The following is a 13,650-nucleotide window of genomic DNA, read 5'->3' on the forward strand; positions in this document are numbered from 1 at the left end:
TGGACTCAATGACTGCAAGGTGCCCAGGTCCTGTGGCTGCAGAACCAGCCCAGATCATCAGCCCTCCACCACCGTGCTTGACAGCTGGTATGAGGTGTTTCTGCTGATCTGCTGTGTTTGGTTTCCTCCAAACGTGCTGCTGTGCATTAGGACCAAACATCTCCACTTTGCTCTGGTCTGTCCAAAGGACATTGTTCCAGAAGTCTTGAGCTTTGTTCAGATGCAGCTTTGCAAACCTAAGCTGTGCTGCCATGTTCTTTTTAGAGAGAAGAGGCTTTCTCCTGCAGCCCTTCCAAACAAGCCATCCTTGTTCAGTCTTTTTCTAACTGTGCTGTCATGACCTTTAACCTTTAACATGCTAACTGAGGCCTGTAGAGTCTGAGATGTAGCTCTGGGCTTTTTCACCTTGGGGTGACCTTTAACCTTTAACATGCTAACTGAGGCCTGTAGAGTCTGAGATGTAGCTCTGGGCTTTTTCACCTTGGGGTGACCTTTAACCTTTAGCATGCTAACTGAGGCCTGTAGAGTCTGAGATGTAGCTCTGGGCTTCTTCACCTTGGGGTGAACTTGCTGGGACGTCCACTCCTGGGAAGATTGACAGCTGTCCTGAATGTTTTCCACTTGTGAATAATCTTTCTCTCTGTAGAATGATGGACTCCAGATAGTTTGGAAATGGCCTTATAACCCTTCCCAGACTGATGGGCAGCAGCAGCTGCTTCTCTGAGATAATTGCTGGTGTCTTTCCTCCTTGGCATCGTGTTAAACTGACAGAACTCCTGCTTTTATAGAGCTGCTCACACCGACTGATGATCAGTTAATCAGAGCATTGATCAGCAGCAGCTGGCTGCTTCTTAACCTCTTAGTTCCTGTGGAAGCTGTAAGGGTTCACTTAGTTTTCTACTCACTGCTTCTGTGTTTTTGCCCAGTAAATAATGACACCATCTGAGGTTGGATTTACTGGGTTTTCAGTACCTGAGGAAATATTTGATGTGAGCAGTTTTTTTGTTTTGTTTACAGTTTAACTTTAAAGTTCACGTCACTTCCTGCTTAAATGTTCCCGTTTGGGCAAAGACTGAAAATTTTTATGTTCTTATTTCTGTTCCAGTTATTTAGTTTAAATTGAATATTTAGAAAAAAACTAAATGCAAAGATGTTTTTAATTTAATTTGGTAAAAAAGATTTTATTCTGAAAACACTTGGTTTTTAGCTGTTGTTTCTTCTTCTTTGAGTTAAAAAGAAAAACTCAACTCAGTAATATCAGTATTCTGTTTTCCTGGATAACCAAACACGGTGTTTTATTCCTTCTATTTACCAAATCACACAAACATCCTCCCGTCGTCCATCTCCGTGGCAACAGTTTTATGGAGGTTGTTCCTTTAAGGCCGACAGGAAGAGCTGCGACTCTTCGGGGTCTCCGGGTGTCACAGTTTACGTCAAAGCACATAAAGAAGCTTTAATATCCGACAGACCGAGTCAACATGCCTCAAACACGAGCAGCTGAGGACGACCAAAGCCCAAATCTTTCAATCTGGATCATTTCTTTGTTCGTGGGGTCCAAGAAGTAGTTCAAAGATGTTACCCATCTTTCTTTTTAATGACAAAATACTCTTCTTTCCAAACATTTCCATTTCATTTGCTGTGCCTCAACATTCAGGGATCCAGCAACGACTCTGAGACCGAACACAACCAGTTTAATTAAACACAAAGACACTCCTGCACCATCCCAACGTGCCGGAGCTTCGTCAAAATAAACACAAAACACTCGAGCAGCAACTTAAATATTCTAAATAAAATGTGCAAATGAAAGACAAATGTCCCAGCAGCATCTCTCAGGCTCTGAAGCAGAAAGAAAGAGAAAAGAAATGCATTAATAGGGAAGTCTAAACTCCACCGGCTGCGGTTCTGTTTCAGCTTATTGAGCGGAACAAACACAAACACATTTTAGCTCAGGAAGAAGCCGAGGCTTGTTGCTGGGTGTTACTGACACTTTGTGCTGACTGTGTTGGACAAATAAGTCTAATTTCTGTTTAAATGTCACCCAAACGACCGCCATCATCAGCCTGTAAGCTGTTAAAGTGAACTAATATCCAACCAGAGTAAAAAAAAGCTCATTTTATCAGACCATGTTGTATCTGTAAAGTCAGACCGGGTTCCTACAGGCTTATTCAAGTCCTTTAAAGACCTTTTTAAGAACATTTATATAAAAACTTAATACCCATTTCACAGACCTACCGGCAAATAATTTATTTTTTAATTTGTTCATTTAACTATCAAACAAATGTAAAAATGTGGACAAAAAAAAAGTTTCAGCAGGCCACACAAAAGTTTAACTAACACAGTTCAGTTATTTTTTTAACATTGGTTACATCAGCTAGCTACTTATTCCATGCTGGGAATATGGTGAGTAGAGAGAGTCCTGAACAACTGAATCCACACCAACGATGAAAACTAAACTTTCATCGTTGGTCTGGACCCAAAAGCTGAGTGCAGATCCGCTCCAGTTACGGTTGTAGCTGTGGGGGCTGTAGCGCCAGCAGCTAGCTGGCTAACGTTAGCTGCTTCAGGCACATTAACAGCTAGCTGGTTTACGTTAGCTGCTTCAGGCACATTAACAGCTAGCTGGTTTACGTTAGCTGCTTCAGGCACATTAACAGCTAGATGGCTAACGTTAGCTGCTTCAGGCACATTAACAGCTAGCTGGTTTACGTTAGCTGCTTCAGACACATTAACAGCTAGCTGGCAAACGTTAGCTGCTTCAGGCACATTAACAGCTAGCTGGCTAACGTTAGCTGCTTCAGGCACATTAACAGCTAGCTGGCTAACGTTAGCGGGTTGAAATACTCCGGCGATGGAAGGAGTTCGATACTTCCCTTTGGACGACTTGGCATGAGACTCTAAAGCCTTCAGCCCATGGTACCAAGCTGAATGTTTTTTTTTTGCATACAGTGCAAAAAGCCTGGAAAACATTGGTGTCCACCGGTTTTAACCAGTGACAAAATGCTTGAAGCGTTAAATTTACATTCTCCCATAAAATATGAAATGGGTAAACTAACGTTGAAAACAAACTTCTTGTGTTGCACTTCTGCTTGGCTTGTTGCTTCTGTCTGTGTTGGCCGGTGCTGTCAAAAAGTGACGTGTTCAGACCTCAATTATTGGCTCCACCGCTCTTTATTCAGGCTACGTTATTTAATAAAAAAATAATAGCGGTTGACAAACGAAACTTTTGAGGAGAATGCGATACGGAGAAGTTACATATTGCACAAGTTTTAAGACCCATATCTTAAAATTCAAGACATTTTCAAGTCTTTTTAAAAGGTATTATTTCCCAAATTCATAAATTCAATGCTTTTAAGACTTTTTAAGACCCTGCAGGAACCCTGGCCAGAGACTTTGTGTTTATTGTGTCATGTTAACTGGTGCTTGGAGCACGACTGCTTCCATTAGTAAACATTATCAGACAGAATGGCATGAGTTTAGATTGCTTTACTGATGATACTCAGCTGTACTCATCTGTGAAACCAGCTGATACCAGAATGGGAGGCAGAGCCTTCAGTTATCAGGCCCCTCTCTGTGGAACCAGCTGCCAGTTTGGCTTCAGGAAGCTGAAACTTTCCTTTCTGATAAAGCTTATAGTTAGGGATGGCTCAGGTGAGCCTGAAACATCCCATAGTTCTGCTGCTACAGGCTCAGACTGCAGGTTTCCTTGTGGTTCCCAGAGTTTCTAAAAGCAGAATGGGAGGCAGAGCCTTCAGTTATCAGGCCCCTAAAAGCAGAATGGGAGGCAGAGCCTTCAGTTATCAGGCCCCTAAAAGCAGAATGGGAGGCAGAGCCTTCAGTTATCAGGCCCCTAAAAGCAGAATGGGAGGCAGAGCCTTCAGTTATCAGGCCCCTAAAAGCAGAATGGGAGGCAGAGCCTTCAGTTATCAGGCCCCTAAAAGCAGAATGGGAGGCAGAGCCTTCAGTTATCAGGCCCCTAAAAGCAGAATGGGAGGCAGAGCCTTCAGTTATCAGGCCCCTAAAAGCAGAACGGGAGGCAGAGCCTTCAGTTATCAGGCCCCTAAAAGCAGAATGGGAGGCAGAGCCTTCAGTTATCAGGCCCCTAAAAGCAGAATGGGAGGCAGAGCCTTCAGTTATCAGGCCCCTAAAAGCAGAACGGGAGGCAGAGCCTTCAGTTATCAGGCCCCTAAAAGCAGAATGGGAGGCAGAGCCTTCAGTTATCAGGCCCCTCTCTGTGGAACCAGCTGCCAGTTTGGCTTCAGGAAGCAGACACCCTCTCTACCTTTAAGATCAGGCTGAAACTTTCCTTTTTTTTTTTAAATAAAGTTTATAGTGAGTGATTGAGACGAACCCTCAGTACTGACTTTTGGGGGACGGGGGGGTGAATACATGTGCATGCTTTTTTTTTTGCTTCACACTAAAAAATATTTAGCATCTTCAAAAGGGTGTCAACATGTGTAACTCAAATCATTAAAATCCCTCTAAACCATTTTAATTCCAGGTTGTACGACAACAAACTAGGAAAAAAGCCAGAGAAAACCTTCATTATTTAAGCTGTCTTCAAACGAACAGCAACACGGTGAACTTTTAGTTCTGCATACTACATATCCCATCATGCAACGTGATGGTATCAGACTGCAGGTACAGAGTTCATCTGAACTCGCAGCAGCAGAGGCAGACTAAGGAACTGTTTGACCCCTCTGATCACACCACTGTGACGGTTTCAGAACCAGAACTACATGGGTGGAATGACCCTTTAATCAGAGTGAACAGAAGGCGTGTGGTTTTGGGTTTCACCTAAATGTGCGCGTGTGCTCAGCGTGGATTCTTAACTTCATCGTCGAGGGTCGACTTGAAAAGCTGCTGAGTCTGAAACACATTCCAACACACACTCATGAGTGCAAACACTCGCACAAAGGAGTGAACTGAGGGGTCGAGTCAGCGGGAAGAGGTGCCGAACCGTTACTGACCATGTAGCTGCCGGTGTGGAAGCCGCAGATGTACCACTGCATCAGCATGTTGGTGATGGTGCTGACGTCAGGAGAGCGGCCTGATTCTTTCCCACATGAAATCCAGACAGGAGGAGGAGGGGGAGGGAGGAAGGACATGGGGTCCTGAAGAGAAAGACAAACACCGAGACACCAGCAGAGGAAATCTAATCAGAAACAAGCTGATGACACCGTCTCACTCAGCCTGCATCAGAAAATACAGAAAGACGAAGGAAAAAAGCTCCAAAGAAACACGTGAAAACATAAAAGCACAGCTGATTTGAACTCCAACCAGCCATGATCCGGTCTGCCTGCAGACTTATGAGCAGATTTAATAAAAATGGGGTTTAGGTGTGTTGGTGAAGGGGATTCGGATTGAACAGCTGCCATCTTTCTCAGACAACATCAAACATCTCTGCTCAAAGTTGACTCCAGACAGCGTAACTTTGGGATTTTAATTAATTCAGATCTCTGTTGGACCATCATCTTCTTCTAAATGGTCTTAAAGACCAGGTTGGATCCTGCAGTGTTTTACTTCTTATGCAACAGATCGATCCGGCTAACCAGTGGAGTTCCCCAAGGATCTATTTTGGGACCAATCCCATTCACACCGTATGTTTCCATACATCAAATATCTCATTCCAGATTATAAACGAACCAACTGGTTCTTAAATCCTGAAGCTCCACTGCCACCACTTTGATTCAGAACAGTCTCCAGGAGGTAAAATGCTGAACGGGTAATAAGTTTCTAAATGATAGAAACTCTTCGGTAGGTTCAGAAACTCAGGCAGGAGTTTCACAGCTGGATTATTCTAACTGTCTGTACCCGGTTCAGGGTCCAGCTCTCAGACAAAGTATCACCAGTAGCTCCAGACTAAATCCAGAAGGGATTTTAAAATGATTTAGTATGTTTTTAAAGTTTTATCTGGGTTGGTTTATAGATCCTCTGAGAAGCTGCTTTTGGCTGTGATCGAACCTCCAGTTAAATGTTTCTCTATTAACAGCTTTAACCTTTAACTGAGAGTCCAAATTTAGTATCTTGAACACCCTTAAGCACTTCGATTGTTTTATTTCTTCCTTTTAGAAAGTAATTTTTAGATTTAAACGTGCATTTAATCCATCTCTCAGATGTTCTGAACATCACTTTGGTGAATTGTGGTCATTTTAAATGTGCTTCATCAATAAATCTGATTAGATTGTAAAGCTTTAGGCCGTGAACTGTGCTTCAAATGTTCTGCGTTTCACATCAGTTTCACCGTGAACGACCTGAAAAACACTCGGGATTGAAGTCAGTTCAGCTTCTGTGTGGAACGTGTTCGGAGTGGCGGCGAATGAAGGCCAGAGAAGAACATTATGATGCCACGGATATGAAATGTGTATCCCTGCACAGTGAGAAAGAAGAAAGAAGCTGATTGGGTGAACATCAGTGAGTCAGATTTACCCCTGTGCCCGTCTGAGGAGGAGGAAACGGAGGGAAAAGGGGGAAGCTGTGATTGGTCGGCTTCTCGGCTTCATCTCTCGGTTGGTTCCCGCTCTTATCTGCTTCCTTCTCCTCTTTGCTCTGACTCCCAGCTCTCTTCTTAACCTGAAAAATAAACAAAAACACAGCAAGCATGAGCGTCATCTGACGAATTATCTATAGGAAAAGGACCAGAAAGCCTGGGGAAACGAGCTTTGACGGCCAACGTCTCCGTTGATGTGCAAATAAAAGGACATGATCACAGCACGACACCCGCAGAAGAATGCATCAACATCTGTGTTACTGTGACAAAGGGAACCAGAACCAAATTATGTTGTTCTCAGTGAGGAGAAGGAGGCGTCTTTGAGGTAAGCCGGATCAGGCAGACCAACAGCAGATCAAGTTTGGTTCGTAAAGAGAAAGAAAAGCAGCTTCAGGACTTCAGGTTCCACCTGAACCTGATCAGATGTTCCTGAACTCACCGTGGGCCACGCCGACGTCCTCTCCTTCCTCTTCCAGTCGGTGTCACTGCTGGCTGCATTGGACTTCCAGCTGCTGACCTACAGGACGGGCAAACACGTCCGTTTCCTTTTTAATGTGTGAGCTCGATAGGAGGAGGAGCTGTACGAAACAACCCAGCCGACATAGTCAAAGAGTCTCGGCGTTCTTTGGTTTATGGTGGTCATAAAACTCATCCGGGCTGTTTTAAGACTGTCTTTTTCAGCATATTTAATGTCATCGTAGGTCCCGACCAACACGGGCGCTGTTGTCACTTCCAAACAGGAAGCAGGGGGGAAGCTGTGGCTGACGGTAACCATGGCGATGAGGCGGCGAAACATGCGGTTCGGATGGAGGAGCAACAAACTGCATTATGGGCTAAAAGCTGCTCATCGGTTGGACTTCATTGTGAAGAACTTCCACCAGGTGCATGATGGGAAATGATCTCAGAAAAATAAAGTTCTGGTCCTCCAAGCAGTGACCCTGCAACCTTTTTCCAAGTTTTTTTCCCCACATGGCTGACATCATCGGTCATTAAGTTCATCGCCACTTGAGAGCACCAAGAAGATGGCGGCCATCTTGAAGCTCCCTGGGTCATCATCCAGCTCTCACGTCGCTTTGCTTCGACACATTCTAACGCCATCAGGTCATCAGCCAATCAGGTGGCAGCAGTGCAGCATCAACTCGTGATCTTATGCAATGAGATACGGGATGATTGGACGTGTTAAATGAGACCCTCGAGGTTTGTACTGTGGATTCAGTCTGAGTTCTGGAGCTGTTCTGATGTCGTTTACATTTCCTGACAGAAAAGTCCAATTCTGAAGGAACAAATGTCAGAATCTGCCTTTCAGATAAAAAAATAAACGCGTCTACAAACGATAAAATAATCTAGCGAGTCATTCTTCTGGGTTAATTTTAATCTAGGCCCGGTCCAGATCCCTACCTTGGATGTGGTGGTTCTGCTGGGCCCGTGCAGCTCGTCGGGGTTCAGGAGGCTGCTGATGTCATGCTCCTCCTCGTTGTTGTAGCCGTCGTAGCGGACACAGCAGCGATGACCTTTGACCCACAGGACTACAGCGGGATAAACCAGGCCGTCCTCCGAATACACCGCCCGACACCGAGAACCGGGCCTCCATTCCTGAGACACAGAACTCGCCGTCACCTACATTATAATTAAAGCAACAGCATGAAAGCCACACATTTACTCCTCAACTTCCATTAAATGTTAAAATCCACCGACCTGCAGCTGGGAGTTCTGCGGCGCTGCTTCGGGACTCCAGAGAGCGCTCACTTCCATGTCCTCCTCGTTGCCGTAGCTGCTGAAACGAACCCTGCAGCGCTCGCCGTCTACCGCCACCACCGTGGCTGCATACACCTGGCCGTCCTCGGACCACGTGGCCCGACAGAAGTCTCCCACCGCCCACTGAGGAACAGAGTGACCCTGATGAGACACAAGAACAGGTTTTAAAAGAGAAATCCAAATCATATCAGCACATAAGTGTCCTGATTGTTTTGATTTAGGAAATAAGTCACAAGTGCTTCCAGAACTGTTCACGAGTCTGTTGGTATGAGCTTTATCTAACCTACATCGCCTCCCTGTGGGCAGGAGGTCAAACACTAGTTCAGTTTATTGAAAGAAAATATACTTAAGTTGAAGTTTTTGTACATTTTAAAGTTATATCTTCAGAATTACTATTGTAACAGTGCCATATATATCTTAATACCCTAAAGTTTTAGTCCATTTTAAATTAGATTTAAGCCAACAGTGCACTTTTTACACCTGTATAAAGTAATAAAGTAAATTTCAATATACTTATAAACCAAAGTAGGTTAACTTTATCTTACAAATCAAGCATGTAAATTAGTACATACACAGCCATGTACTGAAAGTATACTTTAAGCACACACTTATATAACAGCAAAGAGCTGCTTTTTGGAGCTCGAGCTTCTTTTATGTCAAATACTTCCAGTTTAGAGCCAAAGAAATAACAGAAATACGCATCAGACACGTTTTAATTAACTGGTTTGAAGTAAATAAATGTATTTCTCTCAGCTATAAATGTTTGTTGGGATCCTTCTTGGCCATGTTTACTCTCTGGAAGCAGAACAGGTGAGAAATGATTTGTTCCCATCTGTCCAACTGAGTATTAAGTCTTTTTTTTTTTAGCTAACTCTCAAGCTATCAGGGTTCCATTCGGTAACCAAGAAAATCTGAGGCGATGTTTCCATTGAGTATAAGTTAGGGTGCATCGTGTCGACGGATGGTGGGAGTCTAGGCTACGTTTCTAGCTGTAATTCAGCAGAAGAAGTAGCTGTCCTATGTGGGAACAAAACTCGAGGTGAGAGCTCTTCCTCTGGAGTCCCTTTAATTTCTGGGAATATCTGGGATATTATCGGTCAGTCATCGAGTTTATTGTTAGCCGACTCAGGCCAGAAACAGCTGGTCGAGGAATACGATCATTTAAAGGGGAACCTAGACCTTATTTCTGGCATGAAATACGTTCATCTACTCATGATGCAGCCTCTAAATAAGGCATTATCTGTCTTTATTTCACCAATACTTTAAGAAGAATGAATGAATGAACGTGTGCTATAGCTCTGTTAGCTCATAGCTGCTGTTATGTGGCTACTTGCAGCTATAGGAGAGCTAACGGAGGGATTGACACCAAACCAGTTGTTCCAAAATAGTCAACTTCAGGTTAACTCATCATACCCATACTTTAAGTTTGAGGATTAGTTATGCAGGTTATGCAGAGAAATCAGATGTGTGCACATCTCAGCAGTATTTAGGATAGATTCTTCTGCCATGTTTACTTTTAACATACATAAAAGCATCTTTTTAAAGCCGTTTTTTTTTTTTGGTGCAGCATCAGTAAGTCTGATAGCTTAGCATCCACGGTCCAAATACGGTTCTTAATGGCAGGTTTAACACAAACAGACTAATTTAAATCAGTCTGGGAGTAACACAGAATGTAAACAATCTGAGAACAAAGTCATGAAAAGTTTCTTTTTCCATTTATCTCTTTAAATAAATTTTAAGCGCACGTTATTTAAAACGTTACAGATTTTGAATGGAGTTTGGTGGACTAATATTTGACAAGAAGTTTCAGTAAGCTAGAAACGTAAGAGGAAACTGCTCAGCTATGCTATCTTTATGTCCTAATTATGCTTCCAGAAGAAAACACAATGTGTTAAAAGTTATAGAAAATATAACAAAGCTAACATTTAGTATTTTAAAAACAAGTTTGAGGGAAAAAGACGATATTCCCGTGAACATACCGTGCTGAGCAGGTGTTTTTGGCTCAGTTAAATAGGTTTTTATTCTTTAGGAAAGACATTAAAAATGTGAAACGAACCTCCAAGTTTTCCGGCGCGGTTTCAGAAACTTTCTCCTCCGGGTTCTCGTCTTCAACAGCCGCTGTGACTGACTCCACCTGCGTATAAAGTGTTTTTCAACGACAGAACCGTTAACTGCCTCAGAAAACGCGTCAAATTCAAATTCAGCTTAGTAACGGTCACCTAGCTACAACGTCTGCCCCGCGCGTATTTTAAATAAATTAATTAGCTCAAAGCTAGCTCCTCAGCTAACTCGCTAGACAACAGCGTTAGTTTTTAGTAAGTCTATCCAATTTTCTCCATTAAAAACTGATAATAAAGTCATAAACACGCACCGGTTCCAAGACTCCGTTAAGAGCGCAGTTTTCTGTCACTTCAGTCATGACTGTCATCGAGGACATGAACAACTATTTCACGCAGGAAGAAAGTTTTAACCGACCACACCTGTAAAGGTAGATTGATTTGACGCTGTATTTCCTGTTAGTCAGGCCCTTCAATATAAAATAATTATTATGCTTTTAGTCTGAAACTAAATTCCTATTTCCGGTCAAAATAGTTGTACAACTACGACTTTTCTATTATTAACTGGTTTTAATCTTATGTTGAAGTCTGAAGCTTCACTCCCGATACATAATGTTAAAGTTCTGGAAGTCTTTTACACATTAAGTAATCAATTCAATGTATTAGGGTGATTTTCTGCATTTACGATACAAGTTTTGGACATTTTAAAAGAATAATCAAATTTAAGGTGTCTTTTGCGCATGAAGGAAGAGTTTCAGACATCTATTAAATCAGTGTATTTTTAAGGAAATAAGATGAAGTTTTGGATAGTTTTAACAAATTAACTCAACGCTTAGGGTCTATTGTTTAAATGTATTAATAAATAATTGTATACATTTAAAGTTTTGGACTTGTCTGCATCTTATGTGTATAAAATAAAAAGTAAATAGTCTTTTTTGGTGAATTTAGGTTGAAAGTTCAAAGTTTTGTACTTTATTTAGGTAATAATCTACATTAAGTTAAATTTATGGACATATTTCAGTAATTAAATCTGTGTTTTAGGGTGTTTTTTAGCATATAAGATACAAGGTTCAAAGTTTTAGACTTAATTTAGGTAAAAAGCTACATCAAGTTAAATTTATGGACATATTTAAGGGATTAAATCAATGTTTTTGGGTGTTTTTTTAGCATATAAGATATAAGGTTCAAAGTTTTAGACTTCATTTAGATTTTTAAAAAAAGCTACATTAAGTTCATTTATGGACATATTTAAGGGATTAAATAAATGTTTTTGGGTGTTTTTTAGCATATAAGATATAAGGTTCAAAGTTTTAGACTTCATTTAGGTAATAATCTACATTAAGTTAAATTTATGGACATATTTCAATAATTAAATCCGTGTTTTAGGGTGTTTTTTAGCATATAAGATAAGGTTAAAAGTTTTAGACTTAATTTAGGTAAAAAGCTACATCAAGTTAAATTTATGGACACATTTAAGGGATTAAATCAATGTTTTTGGGTGTTTTTTTTAGCATATAAGCTGTAAGGTTCAAAGTTTTAGACTTTAGGTAAAAAGCTACATCAAGTTAAATTTATGGACATATTTAAGGGATTAAATGTTTTTGGATGTTTTTTTAGCATATAAGCTGTAAGGTTCAAAGTTTTAGACTTAATTTAGGTAATAATCTACATTAAATTAAATTTATGGACATATTTCAGTAATTAAATCCGTGTTTTAGGGTGTTTTTTAGCATATAGATTAAAAGTTTTCTACTTCATTTAGGTTAAAAGCTACATTTGGATTTAAATGTGGATTTCGATGAGGAGCAGACACGATTATTGATGTTTTTCCTGTGTTTGTTGTTTCAGCAGCTCAGTCCGTGATCAGTAAAAGAAGTAAGAGGATGAAGGATGAAGAGAAATGAATAACGCAGACTGTGTATTCAGACCTTGGAGGATAAACCAGTGATCTGAAGAAGGTGTGAGATGGAAATCACTTGTTAATGAGGGGAAAACCTGCAGACTGCAGAGTGTAAACCAGCAGGAGAGTTTCTAATTAAACATATAATTAAAGGTGCCATTCGTCACTTTGCGGATTCTGAACTGTGGCTTAGTTCACTTTACATACATTATATATAAAATATTCTTTATAGGTAAAAAAAGTAGGAGAACGATGAAACTTTGATTTAATGCCTTTAAAGTTCAGTTTTTAATTTAAACCTTAAAAAAACACATAATTAACACTTATATCATGTACATTTTGTAAGAAAAAACATTTATTTACCCAAATAAGAACCCATTCAACTTTTATTTTCAATCAAATTATTTGCTATTTTGTAGGTTTTAATTCGTATTTTTAAAGTTTATATATTTTATTGAAACCTTTATGTTCCTGATCATTTAATGTGTACATTACACATGACTACATTATAGTTTCAGGCCTTAACATTAAAAGTCCACTTAAGTATAATCTAAACTATTCAAACTATATTGAAAAGCCCTTAAATGTTTGTTTCATACATTATTGGTTAATTTTACACCTGAAAACTTGTTATTTTGTTCTTTGACTCCAGTTTTTTGCAGTTTTATCATGAGACATTTGCACATTTTCATCGTTGGTAGTTTTGTTCTATTAAACATTTAAAATTTGATAAAATGTGAAAAACAATGTTGCCTCATTAAACTTGAATCTTAGAGTTTATTTTTATACTTTTAACAGTCATAAAAACTTTTAACTGAAAAGTTTTATTATCAGAACCTTGTTAACTTCATTTTTGAGTCTGAAAATATTAAATAAACCTTTAATTTGTGACTGGAAATTAAACTTTCCCTTTAAAGTTAAATCTTTAATTCAATGTTCATCCATAAATTATTAGAAAATCTATCAGCGTTTAACTTTAAATCTTAAAAGTTTCTTAATATCTGATTATTTAACAGCAGAATCTCATTTTATAGCTTAAAAAGATAAATAAATTGAGCTGCGATGATCAATAATCAGTGAAACTGTTGATACTTTATCAGTGTGGTCATGTGATCTGGTGTCATTACAACTTGGATCAATGATTGATTTCATCATCAAAGCTTCAGTGTCATGTGATCAGTTTCTGTCTGTAACAATAGCTGTGATTGGCTGTTAATGAGCCTCATCAGCTGCAGATCAATACTCAATCACTTAATAGCCTTTAAATCCTGTTTCATTGTGCGTTTGAGGGGCTTCTTTTAGTCTTTCATGGATTTCTTTTAACATCAGTTTGTGTTTTAATGTGAAAAATGTGTCCATTATTAATTAAATCACAGCTACTGAGTAACATCCGGCCGTCAAAGTGCCCAAATCAATCAAATGATCAATGAATCAGTCAAATTTTCATTTAC

At 40.0% G+C, this 13,650-nt stretch overlaps 2 protein-coding genes across 2 annotated transcripts in view; one reads left to right on the forward strand and one right to left on the reverse strand.

Moving 5' to 3' along the window:
• Positions 1 to 13,650, forward strand: part of LOC140311517 (tripartite motif-containing protein 16-like) — a 252,966-nt gene that overhangs the window by 50,400 nt on the left and 188,916 nt on the right. The gene's annotated exons all lie outside the window — the stretch shown is intronic.
• On the reverse strand, positions 4,781 to 10,719 carry LOC140311252 (uncharacterized). Its single transcript, XM_072388643.1, has 7 exons — positions 10,614 to 10,719; positions 10,299 to 10,376; positions 8,190 to 8,383; positions 7,886 to 8,093; positions 6,427 to 6,570; positions 4,968 to 5,111; positions 4,781 to 4,866 (listed from the first exon to the last, which is right to left on the reverse strand). Exons 1-7 carry the CDS (start codon positions 10,677 to 10,679, stop codon positions 4,813 to 4,815), a joined length of 888 nt encoding a protein of 295 aa, XP_072244744.1. The 5' UTR covers positions 10,680 to 10,719; the 3' UTR covers positions 4,781 to 4,812.

The sequence above is a fragment of the Leuresthes tenuis genome, unplaced genomic scaffold (assembly GCF_036924035.1).
Source record: "Leuresthes tenuis unplaced genomic scaffold, fLeuTen1.0.hap1 SCAF_7, whole genome shotgun sequence".
NCBI lineage: Eukaryota > Metazoa > Chordata > Actinopteri > Atheriniformes > Atherinopsidae > Leuresthes > Leuresthes tenuis.

Excerpts from the sequence above, each read along its gene's own strand:
- LOC140311252 (XM_072388643.1), bottom strand. The coding sequence starts at position 10,679 with ATGTCCTCGATGACAGTCATGACTGAAGTGACAGAAAACTGCGCTCTT. Across the intron at positions 8,384-10,298 it reads CCGCGCCGGAAAACTTGGAG|GGTCACTCTGTTCCTCAGTG; the intron begins GTTCGTTTCACA and ends GTGTCTCATCAG. Across the intron at positions 6,571-7,885 it reads GCAGAACCACCACATCCAAG|GTTAAGAAGAGAGCTGGGAG; the intron begins GTAGGGATCTGG and ends TTTATTTTTCAG.